General features: G+C 47.0%; 1 protein-coding gene across 1 annotated transcript; it reads right to left on the bottom strand.

Moving 5' to 3' along the window:
* Positions 1 to 5,191: 5,191 nt before the first annotated feature.
* On the bottom strand, positions 5,192 to 15,747 carry VSIG8 (V-set and immunoglobulin domain containing 8). The gene is made up of 7 exons (XM_048487565.1): positions 15,627 to 15,747; positions 13,667 to 13,842; positions 12,724 to 13,090; positions 9,353 to 9,502; positions 7,640 to 7,762; positions 6,982 to 7,117; positions 5,192 to 5,633 (listed from the first exon to the last, which is right to left on the bottom strand). Exons 1-7 carry the CDS (start codon positions 15,694 to 15,696, stop codon positions 5,192 to 5,194), a joined length of 1,464 nt encoding a protein of 487 aa, XP_048343522.1. The 5' UTR covers positions 15,697 to 15,747.
* Between the last annotated feature and the right edge of the window lie 2,823 nt (positions 15,748 to 18,570).

The raw sequence follows: 18,570 nt of genomic DNA, 5'->3' as shown, positions 1-18,570 counted from the left end.
AAAAAAGTTCCTAATTTCCAGCTGGTATCTTTCTGTCCATAATTTAAACTCATATATAGCAAGTCCTATAGTCTCCTGCCAACAGAAACAACTACTTCTCCTCTAATTGACTGCCTGTCAAATACTTAATACTTTCAAATACTTAATTTTGTTTCTAGAAAGCAAAAGAAGGATACTGTCCTTAAACAAGGAACTTGACCATATTGCTAAAACTTGTTTTTAAAACAGCCCAACAGGGAGAATGATCCCGTTTTCTACCTTCGCTAACCAGCCACATAGGAAACAACAGGACTTTGTGATTTTTGGACCTAATGGAATTTCTAACGGAAAAGCAGACCCAATTAGTAACCCCCTCTCGGCACACACAAATAATTAGTAACCCCCTCTCGGGAACTGGTGAGAACCTGCTGGATCCCACCTCTGTATGACCTGCCTGGTGCCTTCTGCAGCTACATACAGTGGAACCTCGGTTTTCATTGCCTTCGGTTTTCATCGGTTTTCATCGATTTTTTCAGTGAAAAATTTGTCTCGGTTTTCATCGATTTGCCTCGGTTTTCATCGATTTGCAGTAAGGTGCAGGGGTTTGTGGAGAAAAATCACCCGGACAAAGCTGTTGCAGGCCGTGTCTGCAACTTGTTTAAAGACAATGTCTTGCCCCATTTCAGGCAAATCTTAAAGAGGCGTCAGAAACAGACCTCTTTGGACAGCTTTCTAGTGCGACATTGGTCCACCGGCTCTGAAGCTGGTCCTAGTGTTACTGTTTGTTACTGTTTTCAGCATTAAACACTATGTTTATTCACCAAAAAATGTGTTTTTGGTATGTTTTTTGGAGTGTCTAGAATGGATTAATTGGATTTGCATTGATTCCTATGGAAAAGTTTGCCTCAGTTTTTGTCGGTTTCGGTTTTCATCGATTCTTTTCGGACGGATTACCAACAAAAACCGAGGTTCCACTGTAATGGCCCGGCTTGAACTCTTTTGCCTTGTGAAGCCTGCAAGCTGCAGCCTCTGGAATGATCCTCCGGGGGGCGCTTTTTAATGCTACTCTTGCAGCAGAAGAAAAAGAAACGCTTTAGTTATATATCTGGACCACTGATTGGTTGTTTTTCCACTGAGACAGTTTTCAAGGGAGCTTATTAGTTGCACTGGTGTCATGGTTAGACTAGAATTTCGGAGACCCAGGTTCAAATGCCGACACTGGCACGGGGGCTCACTGATTGGCCTCTGGTAGTCCCCCTCTCTCAACTTTCTTTATTTAATGGGGTTGGTGTTGTGAAGATAAAGTGGGGATCAATATTGTAAGGCACTTAGAGGGTTCCCGGCAGAGGCGTACCGGAGGGAAATGGCGCCCAGGGCAACACACACTCCACTTACCTTAGCCAGCAGGCGGGTGGCTCAAGTGGGTGGTTTAGATGAGTGCCGTGCAGTGGTGGGATCCAAAAATTTTAGTAACAGGTTCCCTCGCCAGCCCCCCTCAGCAAAGGGGGAAGAGGCGTACCTGGGCAAACCTGAGCCCTGGGCAAAACCTGAGTTGGATGCCCCCCCTATGGGCAGCCATCCCACCACGACCCCCCAAAAATTTTTTTGCACCAGGTCATTTCTAAATCATCATCCCATTATAGAAAACGCCCCAACTCACAAATCTGAACACAGCAATGGTGAAACACACAGGTTCTTTGATAGAGACTGGTGAGATAAAAGGTACGAAAGGCTGAGAATGAATTGCAGTACCTGAAAGGGATTAACCCAGTTCAGGGAGTTACATTATTAGTCGCAATTGCTATATGGAACCTTCACGTTCAAAGGCAGGATGCCTCTCGGGGAGGCGAGGGCGTGGAGATGGAAAAGCGGACCTGATTAGGAACCCCCTCTCGGCACACACAAATAATTAGTAACCCACTCTCGGGAACTGGTGAGAACCTGCTGGATCCCACCTCTGGTGCCGTGGCCTCAGGAGCCAGCCTCCCTGTCGGCAGGAGGCTGAGGAGGGCAGGAGCCAGCCTCAGGAACCTGCCTGCATCATTTGCTGCTGAGCTGTGGCTGCAGGCCGGCTCCTGCCCAAGAGCTAGCCTGCAGCTGCGGCTCACGGTTCAGGCAGGGGCCTGAGGCCAGCTCCTGCCGGAGAACCGGCCTCCCTGCTGACAGGGAGGCGGGCTCCGGCACAGAGGGAGCTGCTGGGCACGGGCTGGGTCACCATGCGGCATGAGAGGCCGGAAGCAAGGACCCAGCCGGCACCCAGCGCCACCCCCCACATGACCAAATGGCATGCACCTGAGGACATGTGATACCCCATGTCCCTGTGCGCAGTGTGCCACCGGTTCCCAGCCTCCAGGTGGGGTTTGGAGTTGCCCCGGAGTTACAGGTGATCTCCAGCCTATAGAGATCCATGATACATTCTGAAGGTGAACTGTATTGTATGTGGAGGCATGAGAAATGTTTTCAAAAGTCACACGGGAAGTGAAAATATTTTCAAGAACGAATTGATTGGGATCAATGTTTTCAGGCTGGAAATAAAACGTTTTGGGCCAAAAATCCATGCGGCACTCCATGAGGAAACGTTTCATTTCTGGCCTAAGAAATGTTTTATTTGTGTTGTGTAGAAAGGGCCGGTGCTGCTGCTTCCTCTGGAACTCATCTCTGAGGTCTGGAAATCAGTAATTCCAGGAAGAAGAAGAGTTTGGATTTATATCTTCCCCTTTCTCTCCTGCAGGAGACTCAAAGGGGCTTACAATCTCTTTGCCCTTCCCCCTTCACAACAAACACCCTGTGAGGTAGGTGGGGCTGAGAGAGCTCCGAAGAACTGTGACTAGCCCAAGGTCACCCAGCTGGCGTGTGTGGGAGTGCACAGGCTAATCTGTATTCCCCAGATAAGCCTCCACAGCTCAAGCGGTAGAGCGGGGAATCAAACCCGGTTCCTCCAGATTAGAATGCACCTGCTCTTACCCACTGCGCCACTGCTGCTCCAAGCCCCGCCGGGTTGTTGGGCGGGGGCCTAGTCACAAGTGCCAACCCTCAGTGAAGGCTCAGGCGATGCAGGAGATCACAACCAGGAATTTCATATCATTTCATAAAACTTTAATAGGCATCAATAAATACAATATATGAAATCCAAGAGCAATATAAAACATCTGAAATCCAAAAAGGATCAACAATCCAAAAACCCTTCCCAGGAATTCAGCAACCAGCTCCAAGATCTCAGTTGAACTGTTATTTAACAACAACAACAAAAAAACACAACTCCACATGTTAGGCATAGAATTCCTTAATAAAGCGGGACTGACACATTGGAAATCAGGTCTAAAATCAAGATATTTAGGACAATCAAATAAAATAGGCACCTTGAGCTAAAATAAGGCATCCTGAAGACATCTCGGGAAGAATGTTGTGTGGAGTGCCTTTTTTAGTGTTCGCAGGACGTCTTATTTAGGCTATGTGGAACAGACCATTGTTTCTGCTGACAAGTGTAAATGCAAGAGCTGTTGTGTGAGCTTAGAGACAGGACTGCCTAGTCGCTGGTGGTGGCAAAGGATTCCCAAGCCCAAGGTCCTTTTGTCCGGAAAGAAAAACTGAAAGGAAAAATAAGGGCTCATCTAATCAGAGGAAGCTCTTACCATAGAATTCCTGATGTTTCCTAGAGCTACCTGGAAGTGGCAGAGGGTAGCTCTAGGAATTGCTAGAGACTCTGCAGTAAGATCTTCCAGTTTTACCACAGAGTGGTTGGGAATTCCTAGAGCTACCCTTTATTATTTCTAGGTAGCCCTAGGAATCTCCAGGAACTCTATGGTAAAAACTTCCTATAAATAGACAAGGCCTTTAAAAAAAAAATTATTTTCCCAGGACGCTGTCCCCAAATAACCTTGTTGCCAGGCACATACAAAAAGGTGCTCATTGCAGTAGAAAATCATTAGAAGACTCTGTATGGCAAACCCTGTTTTTGAGTTGACTTTTTGCTGGTGTGTTGGCTTGGGTCACGAATCTTGCTGTTAGATTGAGCAAATGTATTGCTTGGCTTCTTTTATGCACTGATTTATTTAGAGGATTTAAATCCCTCCCTTTCCCTCAAAAGCAAGTTTTAACAAACAATTATTTTACAATAATTTACACTGAAATAAATAGAACATGTTTATGAGTCTCAAAATACAGGGGTACAACTGAATTGTATCACCAGTAACAGAAACAACATCTGGATCCCAATCAGTCTACCCTTCCTCAATTCCTAACAGAGTACAAACTGCTATTTCCTAAAAAGTCTCCAAGTATTAAACTTGGAGAGGATCTAGTGTTATGAAATTCCAACAGTGGAGCCCACTTAAAGCATGAGGCCCACCCAGGAGACGTCTGAGGGGGGATATGATTGAAGTCTATAAAATTTGGAATATGCTGCCACAGGAGGTGGTGATGGCCACTAACCTGGATAGCTTTAAAAAGGGCTTGGACAGATTTATGAAGTCGATCTATGGCTACCAATCTTGATCCTCCTTGATCTGAGATTGCAAATGCCTTAGCTGATCAGGTGCTCAGGAGCAGCAGCAGCAGCAGAAGGCCATTGCTTTCACATCCTGCACGTGATCTCCCAAAGGCACCTGGTGGGCCACTGCAAGTAGCAGAGTGCTGGACTAGATGGACTCTGGTCTGATCCAGCAGGCTAGTTCTTATGTTCTTAGGTGTCTGAAGGCATGTGGTGAAACTGAAGTGTAATACAACCAGGAAATATTTCTCAACCAGATGAACGCTGATCACTGAGGTGTGTGCTCTCGTTCAGAATTAAAACCAGAGCAACCCTCTGTTGATCATGTTTACTTCTAGAACCAGAAAGAGTAAGAACCACTGCACAAGTCACTGACCGGACTTTCTGACTACTAGAAGATGCAGGAACTCCTACAGAGACACGGCAGCCTCCTTGGAGGTTATCCTGTTGCTTATTTGCATAAAGAGGGATTGATCCATCATGTCTGAGGCAGAGAGGCAGCAGAATAATCCACCCCAGCAGAGGCTGCTTGGAAGGCCAGAACAGGAGATCATGCAGAGAGGCCGCGATCAGCCTCCTTTGTGGGTGGTTGCTCTGGGCTCATAGGCATCCGTAATTATTTAAATTGATCTATAACGAGGGATGCTACTAATTGTGTCCTGGCACAGAGTTCAGAGATGATTGAATCATGAGTAAAATGGTGAACCCTCAAGCGGAAAGAGCTTATATTACAAGGTCTTCTCTGCTGAGGGCTGGAACCATCACTGGAACGCCTCCATACTTTCCAGGATGGCTTCGCTTCCCATTGCTCAGATCCTCATCAGAAGTGGATTTGTGGTTTCCAGAGTTTGTACCTGTGGACAATTGTGTGGAAGAGGCTCCGCCTTTTACTTGTGAATAGGAAGGAACAGAGTCTGCATAGTGAACTCTGGCCTTGGTGGTAACCACAGACGAACAGCCGCCATCTTGGTCTTCTCTGGAGTCCACAGCACAGCTGGTGTCTGCCTCCTTCGTTGGCCTGATCATTTCGACGCGCCCCTGCTCCGTCGGCGAGTCGTATTTACGCTGCTGGGAGAAGCTGAGAGAGTGGGGTATGTAGCCCAGGACAGATCGCAGGCTGTTGGTTCTGCTGGCACATTTTGTCCGCGGTGGGGCTGTGTCAACTCTGCAGGTAAGAGGGGATGACAAAAGGGTTTAATTTGAGCTAAGATTGCATACCAACCAGATGCACTTAAGAAGGCAGATAGCAGAAGGCCCTGAAAATCTGAACGCTCCGTGCTTCCCATCCTCAGACGGAACTCAATTTACATGGAAAGGTAGCAGCTCAGGGACAAATTATGCCACCTCCCTGAGGTGCTATATGTCTACAAGCACGGGGCTGGGGAGGGTTTGCCATGAGGGAGTATTAAACAGGCAAATTACTCATCTTGCTGTTTCTGCACATTGCATTGGGCTCGACTGAGTCTTACAATCACCTATACTAACCAAGGACAAACACACAACAACTCTCTGCCCGTTTATGCACGTAGTGTTTACTTTCATGGCTGTGTGCTTTGCGGTGGGGTTTTCCAATGTTTTTTTCTGTTCCAATGGATTTCTCCCTTGCGAGGTGAACGCAGCCGAACCAAACCACCCTTTTGCCTGCCCTCCGCTTCCTAGTTGTTTGGGCAGAGAAAGCAAGGAGAAGCAAGGAAACCCCCCAAAAGCAAAACATGCTAATTTTGTTTGCTTTCACTGCAAAGGGGAATGGGTGGGTGGGATTTGCATTTTGCCAGGATTCAAAAAACGCAGGGATTCCCTGATTTGTGGCGCAATGATTTTGGGAGGGAAGGAAATGTGTGCGGAAGCAGGGATCTGGCCCAATGGAATGTACCCTCCCTGCGAGGCAGACCAGAAGTGCATAAATGGTCTCTGCAAAACATGACTTGATTGCATTGCAATCTTCAGAGGTGTATCACACAGAGAAGTCTGTTACACAGTGTGTAACGCCACACTGTGTAACAGACTTCTTTCTGTGATACGCCCAGTGGTGGGATTCCAATAATTTAACAACTAGTTGTTTACAAGCACCATTTTAACAACCAGTTCTGTCGAAGTTGTGCGAACGAGGTGACTCCCACCAATGGATACACCTCTGAAGATGCCAGCCACAGATGCAGGAGAAACGTTAGGAACAAGATCCACCAGACCATGGCCACACAGCCCAGGAAACCCACAACAACCACTTTATTTATTTGTCTCTTTGGCTTAATACCCCACTCTCCCCTGCCATAATGGTGACAGCCACTGCCAAAGCCACGCTGTAAAAAATCAAATCTCCAATGGTCCATCTAAAGCCTTTGCTGGGCAAAAGCCCTACCTGGCCCCACACACTTCCTAAAAACACTAGGTGGGCATCAGAAAGGGGGCGCCACATTGGGGACCCCAGCTCTATGGTCAACAACTGTTGGGTATGGCCATTCCAATCAGCCACTGCAATAGATCCCGGTTTCCTTCTCTTGTTTTTCAATCACCTGATCTCATTGCACCGGTCTTTGGTCCGCTTCCGCTTGCAACAGCAGACTAGCCCCACGATGAGACTGAGAAGCAGAAGCAGCAAGAGGAGAGAGCCAAAGACGGACCCCACGATGAGGCCCACTTGATCGGCATCTGGAGGGAGAGAAAAGAATACTGAGTTACAACAGAATACGTGACTTAATGAGGCTGGGTTTTAAAAGCAGAAACATGTACATAAAATTCTGCCCCCAAAAGGTGCAGTCCTAAGATCACATTCCTCATTTAATAAATTAGGATTTACTGCTCAGTGCATCTGTGTGGGTTTGTTCCCAAAGTTATCTAAATAAAGCAACAAGTGAAAGAAAAATCTTGCATCTGCAAGAATTAATATTTGCATGATTTTGCACGATTTTTTTTTACCATAGAGCCTATATTGCATAATTTCTTCTGCAACTGTTATTCAAGAGTGGGGTAGCTCTGGATTCTTTATTCAATATGACCTTTGTATTCAGAGATTTTGCCAAAGAGCCACACATTTTAAAGCGTATCTTTATATCCATAAAGCCAAGAAGCTCGGTTTTTTAGAAGTCTAGAACCTCTTGTTCCTCTTTCTGGCTTCTCAGCTCCGACAAAATTTGGAATTAATTATCCAGACACTAAATGCGAGCCTCTTACCCGCTGCAAGAGAGATTTCCAGAACACACTGGGTTGATCCGACTTTGTTAGTCACACTGCACTGGTACAAGCCCTCATGGTCATCGGACAGGTTTCGGATGAGCAGGTCGCCAGGGTTTGAACCTTCAGAGGAAAAGTGTGGCAGGTAAGAACAGCTAAGAAAGATGCTTGTCCATCTAGGACAGCGGTTCTCAACCTGTGGGTCGCGACCCCTTTGAGGGTCAAATGACCCTTTCACAGGGATCGCCTAAGACTCTCTGCATCAGTGTTCTCCATCTGTAAAATGGATAAGTGTTAGGGTTGGGGGTCACCGCAACATGAGGAACTGTATTAATGGGTTGCAGCATTAGGAAGGTTGAGAACCAATGATCTAGGATGAGATATCCAGTTTGTCAGATTGGACGGGTAACTCTGGGTTGAGAAAGCCCTGGAGATTTGGAGATTATTAGTCCCTTTCCGCACAAACCTTTAGAAACGTTTTGAGGCGGGAAATAAAACATTTCCTCCACGGAGTTCCGCATTGTTTTTACTTCCAAGCGTTTTGTTTGCGGTCTCCAAACGTTTTAACTGAATCCCCTTTGAAACCGATTCTCCGATTGAAATGTATTGAAAACGTCTTCGGTTGCTGCGCTGTGTATTGACTATGTTTCCCACGTTTCTCTGCTTCCCTGAATTCCCTCCTCAGCGCCATTTTCTGAGCTCACCCAGATCCCCCTCACCTGCTTATCTGCAGCATTTCTGTGTTGTTTTAAAAAATTATGTTGGGGCGCCAATCTTCAAAGCATTGAGTATATGAGTGGAGAATCGCAGCACGAGGCTTTGAAGCATTGGCACATCGACTCAACACAGCTCCAAAAAAGGGGGGGGGAATCACATAATGGCAGGCAGGAATTGTTTCAAGGGGGTGGGTGCAGACACACATCGTTGTAAAGGAGGGGGAAGACTGGAAATGTTTTAGAAAGGGGCTATTCCCTTCAAAGCAGCCATTTTCTCAAGAGGAACTATCTTGTATTGTCGAAGGCTTTCATGGCCGGAATCACTTGGGTGCTGTGTGGTTTCCGGGCTGTATGGCCGTGTTCTAGCAGCATTCTCTCCTGACGTTTCACCTGCATCTGTGGCTGGCATCTTCAGAGGATCTGTGGCTGGCATCTTCAGAGGATCATGATCCTCTGAAGATGCCAGCCACAGATGCAGGTGAAACGTCAGGAGAGAATGCTGCTAGAACACGGCCATACAGCCAGGAAACCACACAGCACCCAAAGGAACTATCTCGGTTATTAGAAACTGGCAAACTTACAGAGATAAGTAAGACAAGCTCTACATTTTCCAAGTGTGCCGAGCTATAGTATTATTTCTATTTCTGCTTTTCATGGACTTCTAATTCATCCTCTTGCATTTCCATTCGTCTGCATTTCGTGCACCACCCTTCTGCCCTCTGTTCAAATTACGCCCCACGTGCTGAGGAGTCACTGTAGGATTTGCATTGGAGGAGCTACGACCAGGCAGTGAGGTGTAGTTGCTAGAGCAGTGGATGTGGATCTGGGCAACCCAAGTTCGATTCCCCACTCTGCTTGCTGGGCGACCTCCAGCTAGTTACATACATAAGGTGGTCTTGTGAGGTAAAACAGATGAGAGGAAGGTGATGCAGTCTTATTGGGGGTAGAAATGAAGGAAAATAAATAAACGGATCCCTCAATTGTCACTGGTTCTTACCTTTTGTGGCTGATGGGGGCATCCAGTTGCCAACTTTACTCCATTGGTAATGGAGAGGGGATGACCCGGTTGGAGAGGAGCAGCGCAGGGTGACGTCACGGCCAAGGCCCACACGGCCAGCAATGGAGCACTGGGGGACGGAGGGTCTCTCTGATGAAAGGAAGTGACAGTAGTTAGCTAGGCTGGTTAAGGTCAGCTTGGACAGCAAGACAATAAACAACAGTACCTCAAAAATGTAGCCATGGCCTTGCTCAATCTTCATAGCAAAAGAGGGCCTTTCCCCACTTACCTTAAGCCCTGTGCTACTTGAGGAGAGTAGCGCGGGGTCCCCCGGCACTCCCCACGACAGGGGCGGCGACAGCGCAGCCGCCCCGACGCTGCCGCTGTCGCGCCCCCTCAGCGCGCGGCATCCCAGGCGCTCTTCTTAATGGCGCCTTTTGATGACCCCGTGCAGAGCGTGGGGATGCCCGGGTGCGTGGCATAGGGGGGAATCGAAGAGAGTGGGGAAAGGCCCTCTATCACCCGGTATCCTGTTTTCAAACAGGGACATCTGGACCTTGCTAGACACTGCATTTTCAGATAAGCTGACCTTCCATTGTTTGTTTCCTCTTTGCAGAATGCAAGTGCTGTACACTAACAGCTGTGACAATTAAGCTAGAGTCTATGTATTTATCTCGCATCAAAGTGTCAAGGTCTTAAGATCTCAGCCTGGAACATCTGCTTTTTCTCCTCCTATCACAATGCAACAACTTCATCACACCTCCTTTAATTCTCACAACATCTGGCCTAGGGTTGCCAGCCTCCAGGGGGTGGCTGGAGATCATCAAACAGCAGAGATTGGGTCACCTGGGGAAAACGGTTACTTTGGAAAGTGGACTCTATGATACTACGGCCTACAAGTTCCTCCCCTTTCCAAACCCCGCCCTCCGTAGGCTCCACCCACCCCCACCCCCAAATCTCCAGGTATTTTTCAACCTGGAGCTGGCAACCTGGCCTGATGAAAAATCCCAATGAACACAAAACCTTGTACAATTCTCTAGGCTGGCCTCGATTAAAAGGTATTGCATGGGTTTTGTTTTGGATTTTGCCAAGATGGCTTTTTATGGCCCCTTCCGCACACGCAAAATAATGTGTTTTCAAACCACTTTCACAACTGTTTGCAAGTGGATTTTGCTATTTCGCACAGCTTCAAAGAGCACTGAAAGCAGTTTGAAAGTGCATTATTCTGCATGTGCGGAATGAGCCTATGACTTTTTTATCCAAACAGTTGCCAGCCAAACATCTCTTAGAAAACCATTTGCAGATCGTGAAGACAAGAGTCCTCCCTTGATATTGGCCCCCGAATAAAGTAGACTGCCTCTGAAGAGGGAGGTTTGGTTTAATTATCATGATGGCTGCCAAAGAACCAGACTTCAATGAATTAGTCTGATCCCCTATAAAATCTATTGCCTGTCCGCACAACATGGCTATCCTTTCACAAAGTAACTTTGCACGGAGTGACAATTTGTTGCATAAGATCCAGATTAAATTTTCCTCTAACAGAAATTCCCACCTGTTCCCTCTTCTCACTGCAGACTCACACTGTTCCTATCCCCGGGGTTTCCAATTTCCAGTTAGGAAATTCCTGGCTATTTGGGGGAGGGGTGGAACCTGGGGTTGGCGGGGTTTCGGAAGGGGAGGGACTGACCTGGAGATTGGCAGTTCTTCCTGACCCCAGAAGATGGATTTTGTGGAACTCAGTGGGCTACACTAGGAAGGGGAAAGGCTCAAAATTTCATGCTGATGATGAACATTTTTGACTGATTCCTCCCTCCCCGTGTCACCAGAGTCCTAATATTATGGGAAGGTGATTCCTTCCAGTTCTTTCTCTTCTTACTGTTCAGAATGTCATAATAACAACTACTGTGTTTCCCCAAAAATAAGACAGTGTCTTATATTAATTTTTGCTCCCAAAGATGCGCTATGTCTTATTTTCAGAGGATGTCTTATTATTCTGTGTTCTGTTCGTCGGGCATGCTCCCAAACAAAAACTTTGCTACGTCTTACTTTCGGGGGATGCCTTATATTTCGCACTTCAGCAAAACCTCTACTACGTCTTATTTTCAGGGGATGTCTTATATTCGGGGAAACAGGGTGTTAGTACTATTACTATTATTATGCTGGGCACAATGACAAGTTAAAAAGTTAAAAAGTTAAAAAGATCAAAACTAAGTTTAAAAGATCAAAACTCTTCCCACAGGTTTTACGATCTTTAAAAAAAAAGATAATTGTGTAAAGAGGAATAGAAACAGAAGGGGAAGTGGGAAGGGAAGGAGGAAGGTCAAAAGATAATAAAACGCAACAGAATTTAACTGCAAACCTCATGTCTTCCCTTAGTCATGTTTTCTCTAACTTGATAAGCTGCGAATTCCTGAACCCTTCCTCTCAGGGAAGGTGACCCAATGCTTTGGTCATTTTCATTTTCACCTTTTTCTCTTCTACAATAGCCTTTTTGAGATGCACTGGAACAGCACATAATATTCCATATATGCCTGCATTGTAAATCTAGCTAAGGGTGATATGATACTGGGCATTTTAACTTTGGATAATTGCCCACTGCAGGCTGATACCCCACCCTCCCTGCCCTCGTCTTACTCTGGCATGAAAAGTCGCACCAGAAGTACTCTCGCTTTCCCCGCGAGAAGCGAGAAGCACGTGCGGAGCAAGAAGAAGAAATCTTGCCCCAACATGCCTCCCCTCTCAGCACATCGCCAAGAGGAAGCAAGTTGGGTCAAGATGTTTAGTTTCATGAAGAGAAGGTTAAGAGGTGACATGGTAGCCATACTCAGGCCCCTTCCGCACACACAAAATAATGCGTTTTCAAACCACTTTCACAACTGTTTGCAAGTGGATTTTGCTATTCCCCACAGCTTCAAAGAGCACTGAAAGCAGTTTGAAAGTGCATTATTCTGCATGTGCGGAATGAGCCTTAGATATTTGAAGGGATGTCATGTTGGTGAGGGAGCAAGCTTGTTTTCTGCTGCTCCAGAGACTAGGACTAGGAGGCAGAGAAGATGACCACAACATAGCACAATATAGTTCAAGGTGAAGGAAAAGAGATTCCACTTAAACATCAGGAAAAACTTCCTGACAGTATGCACTGTTCAACAGCGGAATGATTTCTCATGCAGGTACTGACTCTGACCAACCCTGCTTAGCTTCCAAGAACAGGTGAGCTAGTCTAGTCCATCGCCATGATAAGTCAATAATTTAACTCAGTATAAGGTAGCATCATCATGGATTCCATTTGCACCTCTGCTGCACACCTGAGTTAACATCCACCGCAACCCCAACATATTTTCCCCAGGCAGTTGCTGTTCGACAGGACTCACCTAGCACTGTGACCGTCACCTTGCGAGAGGCCACTGAAGTTTTCTTCACTTTGCACTCGTACGTTGCCGAGTCGGACACCTGCACATTCTTCAGATCGATGGAGGCGTCATACTGGCTCGGGTCCTGGATGGCGAAGTTCACTCTCTGTTGCAGGCCGAAGCAGCAGTCACCGACCGAACCAGCGGAACCAAGATGGTGGCCATTTGGTTTACCAACCAACACAGCATGGTGTAAGCCAGGGTGACCAAAACGCCGCGAATCCTGGACTGCAGAACCCGCTCTCTGCTGCACGTATGGGTATCCGGGACGGACAACTTGCTGGTCTTGGTAGATAAGGATCTGGTGGGCAGGAACCAGAGAACAGCACTGTTGAACCAATTCAGAAAGGTCGCATATTGACTTGTGTAACTGCCAGAGGGCTTCACACGAGGGCTTTATGGAATGTATGGAAAACCCTCTTCACAGAAGCGTTGCTTGAGGAAAGACCAACAAAATCACTGTCAGATTTTTGCACTGATACTCCTAGCCTCAGTCATTCTTACAGACCAGGTGCTCAGGAGCAGCAGCAGCAGAAGGCCATTGCTTTCACCTCCTGCATGTGAGCTCCCGAAGGCACCTGGTGGGCCACTGCGAGTAGCAGAATGCTGGACTAGATGGACTCTGGTCTGATCCAGCTGGCTAGTTCTTATGTTCTTATGTACAGCTGCCCACTGCATAGGGGAGGTTGTTTTAACCAGCCTTCCCAATAGTGCTGGAGAGACAGAGGAGATGACCACAATATAGTTCAATTAACTGTCTGTGTTGATATTTCCTGTGGAATCTCAGAATGGAAACTATAGGGGTTCTAGTTAAGAAAAAATAGGCCATTCAAGACAGTAAGCAAACCACCTTGATTCTTTCCTCATCCAAACCCTTGTCCAGAGGCTGACCACTCACACTCACCACATGATCGAGGCTTGTGGGGTCAGAATTCATTTGCGTCCATTCAATGTCCAGGCTGTTTGGACCATTGTCTTCCGGTTCCAACTCATATGGACAGCCCAGCTTGACCGAATCACCTTTGGCCAAGTAGATGACCTCCCGTCCTTTGGCATTGATTTTTACAGCTGGTACCAGAGCTGATAAGAGAAAGAGAGAGAGGCATGCAACACCCCAAGTTAAGATTCAGTTACCAGTCTCGGAAAAGCACTTCTGCAAAGGGTAGTTCAAATTGGTGCATCCCAAGAGAGGTGTTTTCAGAATGGAAGACCCAGATGGTCTTGTATCTTGCCCAGTGGGGGGAGGGGCAGTTTTGCAAACTAAAACTGCCACACGCCCAACACTGGTTGTCTCCTTAGAACCAACACCAATTTAAGTAAACAATTGATCATGCAGTAAAAAAGTGTGTTAGGATTGCATGACTTCAGGCAGATAGATCTCATAAGGCCGTGGTGGCAAACCTTTGGCACTCCAGATGTTATGGACTACAATTCCCATCAGCCCCTGCCAGCATGGCCAATTGACTATGCTGGCAGGGGCTGATGAGAATTGTTGTCCATAACATCTGGAGTGCCAAAGGTTCGCCACCACTGTCATGAGGGGATCTTATATTTAAAACACAAACAGTTCACACAGTGGCCAAACAGGTGCCTAGTTAAAAACATTTAACGGAAACGTTTAATGATGCAATAAAAATATATAGCATAACACAACTAGGGAGGAGGGCTAAGAAGAGGTTACTGAGATATACCAAACAAAGCGCAAAAAAAAATTCTACCAAAGAGAAGTCAATGATAGAAGGAGACAGACGTCTCTCCCTGGTGAGGAAGTTCCGAAGTTTCTGAACCACAACTAAGAATCCAACCAAGAACACAATCCTTTCTTGGTTGCCTCTACTGTTGCCTCAGATGGTGGGGATACCCACAAGAGAGCCTCCATAGGTCACTGAAGTAGACAGGCAGGTTCTTATGGAAGAAGGAAAAAGTACATTGGCTCCAAGCTACATATAGCTTTAAAGGCCAATACCAGCATCTTTAGTTGAACCCAGACACAATTTGGGAACAAGAGAGAGAGAGACAGAAGAGTTTTGGATTTATATTCCCCCTTTCTCTCCTGCAGGAGACTCAAAGGGGGTTACAAACTCCTTTCCCTTCCCCCCTCACAACAAACACCCTGTGAGGTAGGTTGGTGTTGAGAGAGCTCTGAAAAGCTGTGACTAGCCCAAGGTCACCCAGCTGTCCTGTGTGGGAGTGCACAGGCTAATCTGAATTCCCCAGATAAGCCTCCACAGCTCAGGCGGCAGAGCAGGGAATCAAACCCCGGTTCCTCCAGATTAGAATGCACCTGCTCTTAACCACTACGCCACTGCTATGCCACAAGCATAGATGGCATGTAAGATGGGTGTTATACCATCACTTTCTTTTTTAATATAATTTTTTATTTTCTCAACATAAAAACAAAAACCTATACCACTCTACACTTTCACTTCTACCATTGCATTAATGCAAAATAACAGTAAAAATACACAAAAGAACACAAAAAAGTTAAAACATAAATTTTACAATAACTAAACACAACCCATTATGACGAACTAAACACCGTAAAATCATGTAATGCTTTCCGGCTATCTCACTGTTGCATTCGAATCCATTCCATTTTCATGCATCTATTTAAAATGAAATAATTTATCAATTGCACACTATATCGTTACTAATATTCTAATTCACTGTGCTGTTTTCTTTTAGGTCTCAAATCCTGAAATTATTTTTCTTCTGCCATATTTTTTCAAGAGATACTCTGTAAAAGGTTTCCAGTTTTCTGCAAAGTTCTCTGCATTACTGTCTCTCGATATAGTTGTACATTTTGCTATTTCTGAGTATTCTGCGACCACCACTTTCAAGATGTCTCCTCAAATGAGGTTTACCTGGTGCCAGGCACAGAAGGAAGAGCTGAAAAGTCCACATCCCAGTCATGGCTCTGAGAGATATTGCCATACAGTGGCACCAAACAATCCTTCCTCGAGGGTTGAAGAAAGTCCAGGTAGGGAGAGTTGGGACTTGTGAGCAGAAGGCTAGAGAAGCTCAGGACTTTTTACCTGTTGGGCCTGGCCCCTCCCTGCCCGGTGGAGATGCCTTTGGGGTGAATTGTCAGGTGACAAAGCAACTCGAAAAAGATGAATGAGCCGGTCCTCTCCCAGCGTCTCCGCCAGTCACATTCTTAGTCAGCAATGAAATGACAGTCGGATATCCTTTCGCTTGCAATGCAGGTATGGGCTATTTTCGCAGCAGGAAAAACGTGAGTCTTTAGAGCTCAGGATGGTGGAGGTTCGAAGGGGCCTTTTTTTGATTCCATCATATTCCCACCGGAGAAGAATCCAGCCAATTGAGATTCCTGAAGAGATTCACCCAAGTAGGGCCCGCCGAACGCAAAGCGAACATTCGCTTCAAGGGAAATTCGGTGGCCTTTTAGAAATCTTTGACATCCTGCTTTTCTCCCCAATGGGAGCCCCAAATCCGCTCACAACATTGTTCTCCCCAATCCATTTTATCGTCGCAACGTCCACCCTGTGAGGTAGTTCAGGCTGAGAGAGGGTGACTGGGCCAAAGTCATGCAGAAGTTTCCATGGCAGAGTGGGAATTCGAACCTGAGTCTCCCAGATTCTACTCTTTGACACTCTAACTCCCACTCTGTATCACCATCATGAAGTTTTGCACATTTTCTTAGGTACTCAATGCTTTCATTAAAATGCACTGAGGTGTGCTTGGGGGCGGGGGGACCTCAATGGGTTCTATTGCCATAGAGTCCACCATCAAAAGCAGCCATTTTCTCCAGAGGAAGGGAGAGTTAATACTTATTGCAGTGAATATGAGAATGTAAGAACTGATCAGTTGAATCAGGCCAAGGTTCCTTTAGTCCATTATTCTGTTACCAGAAGTAGCCAGCAAGATGTCCTTATAAGCTCCCATTCAGGATCGTCACCTGATCACCACAGGCGTACCAGCCATGGGGATACGTGGTGTCACATGTCCTCGGGCGCAGCCCATTCTGTCACGTGGCGGGTGCAAAATCAGCTCCACACCACCTCCTTCCCCTGTCATGTGGGGGGCAGTAGGCATTCCCTGGCAGGAGCCTTGCTGAGCCCTCTCACGGCCAGAGAACTGTTGCTGAACAGCCTGGCGGGGCCGGGCTGAGGGGCGCCCAGCAGGCCTGTGGCAGGCTGAAGAGGACTGAGCTGGGAGCCTGCTGCGGGCCCACTGGGCGCCGCTGGCCTGGCTTCCCAGGCCTGGCCCCTGCCCGGGACCGCCGCCACCCTCCTCCTCCAGCTAAGGCAAGTGGGGCACGGGGGGAGGGGACACGGGGTGGGGTGCCCTGAGCCATTCCTCCCTCCCCGGTATGCCTCTGCTGATCACAGAATCATTATGCTGGTAAATGTCTTATAGGCCATCTAATCCAGTGAAGGGAGGGAAGGCAGCATGGGATAGCACAGTCTCGTCAGATCTCAGAAACTAAGCAGTGTAGGTACTTGGATGGGGAACCACTGAGGAAGGCTCTGCAGAAAAAGGCCATGGCAAACCACCTCTACTTCTTACGTGCCTTGAAAGCCCCTTGCTGGGGAAATTATATGTTCAAAACTAATCTCGGTTAGTACTTGGGGGAGACCTCCAAGGAAGGCTCTGCAGAAGAAGGCCATGGCAAACCACCTTTGCCTTGAAAGCACCTTACGGGAATCAGTTTAGGACAGTGGTGGCGAACCTTTGGCACTCCAGATGTTATGGACTACAATTCCCATCAGCCCCTGCCAGCATGGCCAATTGACCATGCCGACAGAGGCTGATGGGAATTGTAGTCCATAACATCTGGCGTGCCAAAGGTTTGCCACCACGGGTTTAGGAGATACTGCTCTAATCTGTCCTCCTCCAAGATGCAGGAAATCCGAAACTAAATCATGTGACGGATGAGTGCCCAGCTTCCTGTGAAGACCTCCACCCCTGTCAGATGGGTCTCACCATTAGGAGCTTCCTCCTAACATTCAACCAAAACCTTCTTTAACTTAAGCCCAGTAGATCAGGGGTCCCCATCAGTGGTGGAATCCAAAAATTTTAGTAACAGGTTCCCATGGTGGTGGGATTCAAACTGTGGCGTAGTGCCAATGGGGCTGGGCGGGGCACGACGGGGGCGTGACCGGGCATTCCAGAGGCGGGGCATTCCTGGGTGGGGCTGTGGCAAGGACGCAGTCGCTGCGCCGGTCCTTGGGCGGGAAACGAATGCACGCAGGCGCAGGCTGCCACACACGCCGGTGCACCTCCTGCTAGACTGCTTCAAGTTCTGCGTGCTACTGCTGAGAGGAGGGGTGTAAGTAAGGCAAAAACCACGTGGCAAAATCACCAATTAGTAACCCCCTCTCGGCACACACAAATAATTAGTAACCTACTCTCGGGAACCTGTGAGAACCTGCTGGATCCCACCCCATCCTTTTTTGTGTGTGCAGGAATGTCTGGAATTCTGACACAGCATGGTGGACACAAGAACAAGATGGCTGCCACAAAATGGTTGCCACAGGAGACAGAGTCAGGCACAAAAGTGATTGCCACAGCTTAACTTCAGTAACACAGTGTAGATTCTTAGTTTAGTTTATTAAATGTACATCCCGCCCTTTCCTGAAGAGCTCAGGGCGGTGCACAACATAGTATAAATAACAATATCAATATCAGCAATATCAATACCAGCAAACATCAATAAGCATCACAATATACAAGAAAAAATTCATAGACATGGGTAATAAAGACGGCAAAATAACAAGTCACAATATCGTACATTACAACGTATACCATCACACAAAAATGGTCGTTTAGACTCAGGATTAGTTC

This window comes from Sphaerodactylus townsendi, linkage group LG01 (assembly GCF_021028975.2).
Source record: "Sphaerodactylus townsendi isolate TG3544 linkage group LG01, MPM_Stown_v2.3, whole genome shotgun sequence".
In the NCBI taxonomy this organism is placed as follows: domain Eukaryota; kingdom Metazoa; phylum Chordata; class Lepidosauria; order Squamata; family Sphaerodactylidae; genus Sphaerodactylus; species Sphaerodactylus townsendi.
This window is presented reverse-complemented; position numbering and strand designations above follow the sequence as displayed.

Excerpts from the sequence above, each read along its gene's own strand:
- VSIG8 (XM_048487565.1), bottom strand. The coding sequence starts at position 15,696 with ATGGCAATATCTCTCAGAGCCATGACTGGGATGTGGACTTTTCAGCTC. Across the intron at positions 13,843-15,626 it reads CCTTCTGTGCCTGGCACCAG|CTCTGGTACCAGCTGTAAAA; the intron begins GTAAACCTCATT and ends TTCTCTTATCAG. Across the intron at positions 13,091-13,666 it reads CCACAAGCCTCGATCATGTG|TGCTGTTCTCTGGTTCCTGC; the intron begins GTGAGTGTGAGT and ends TTGGTTCAACAG.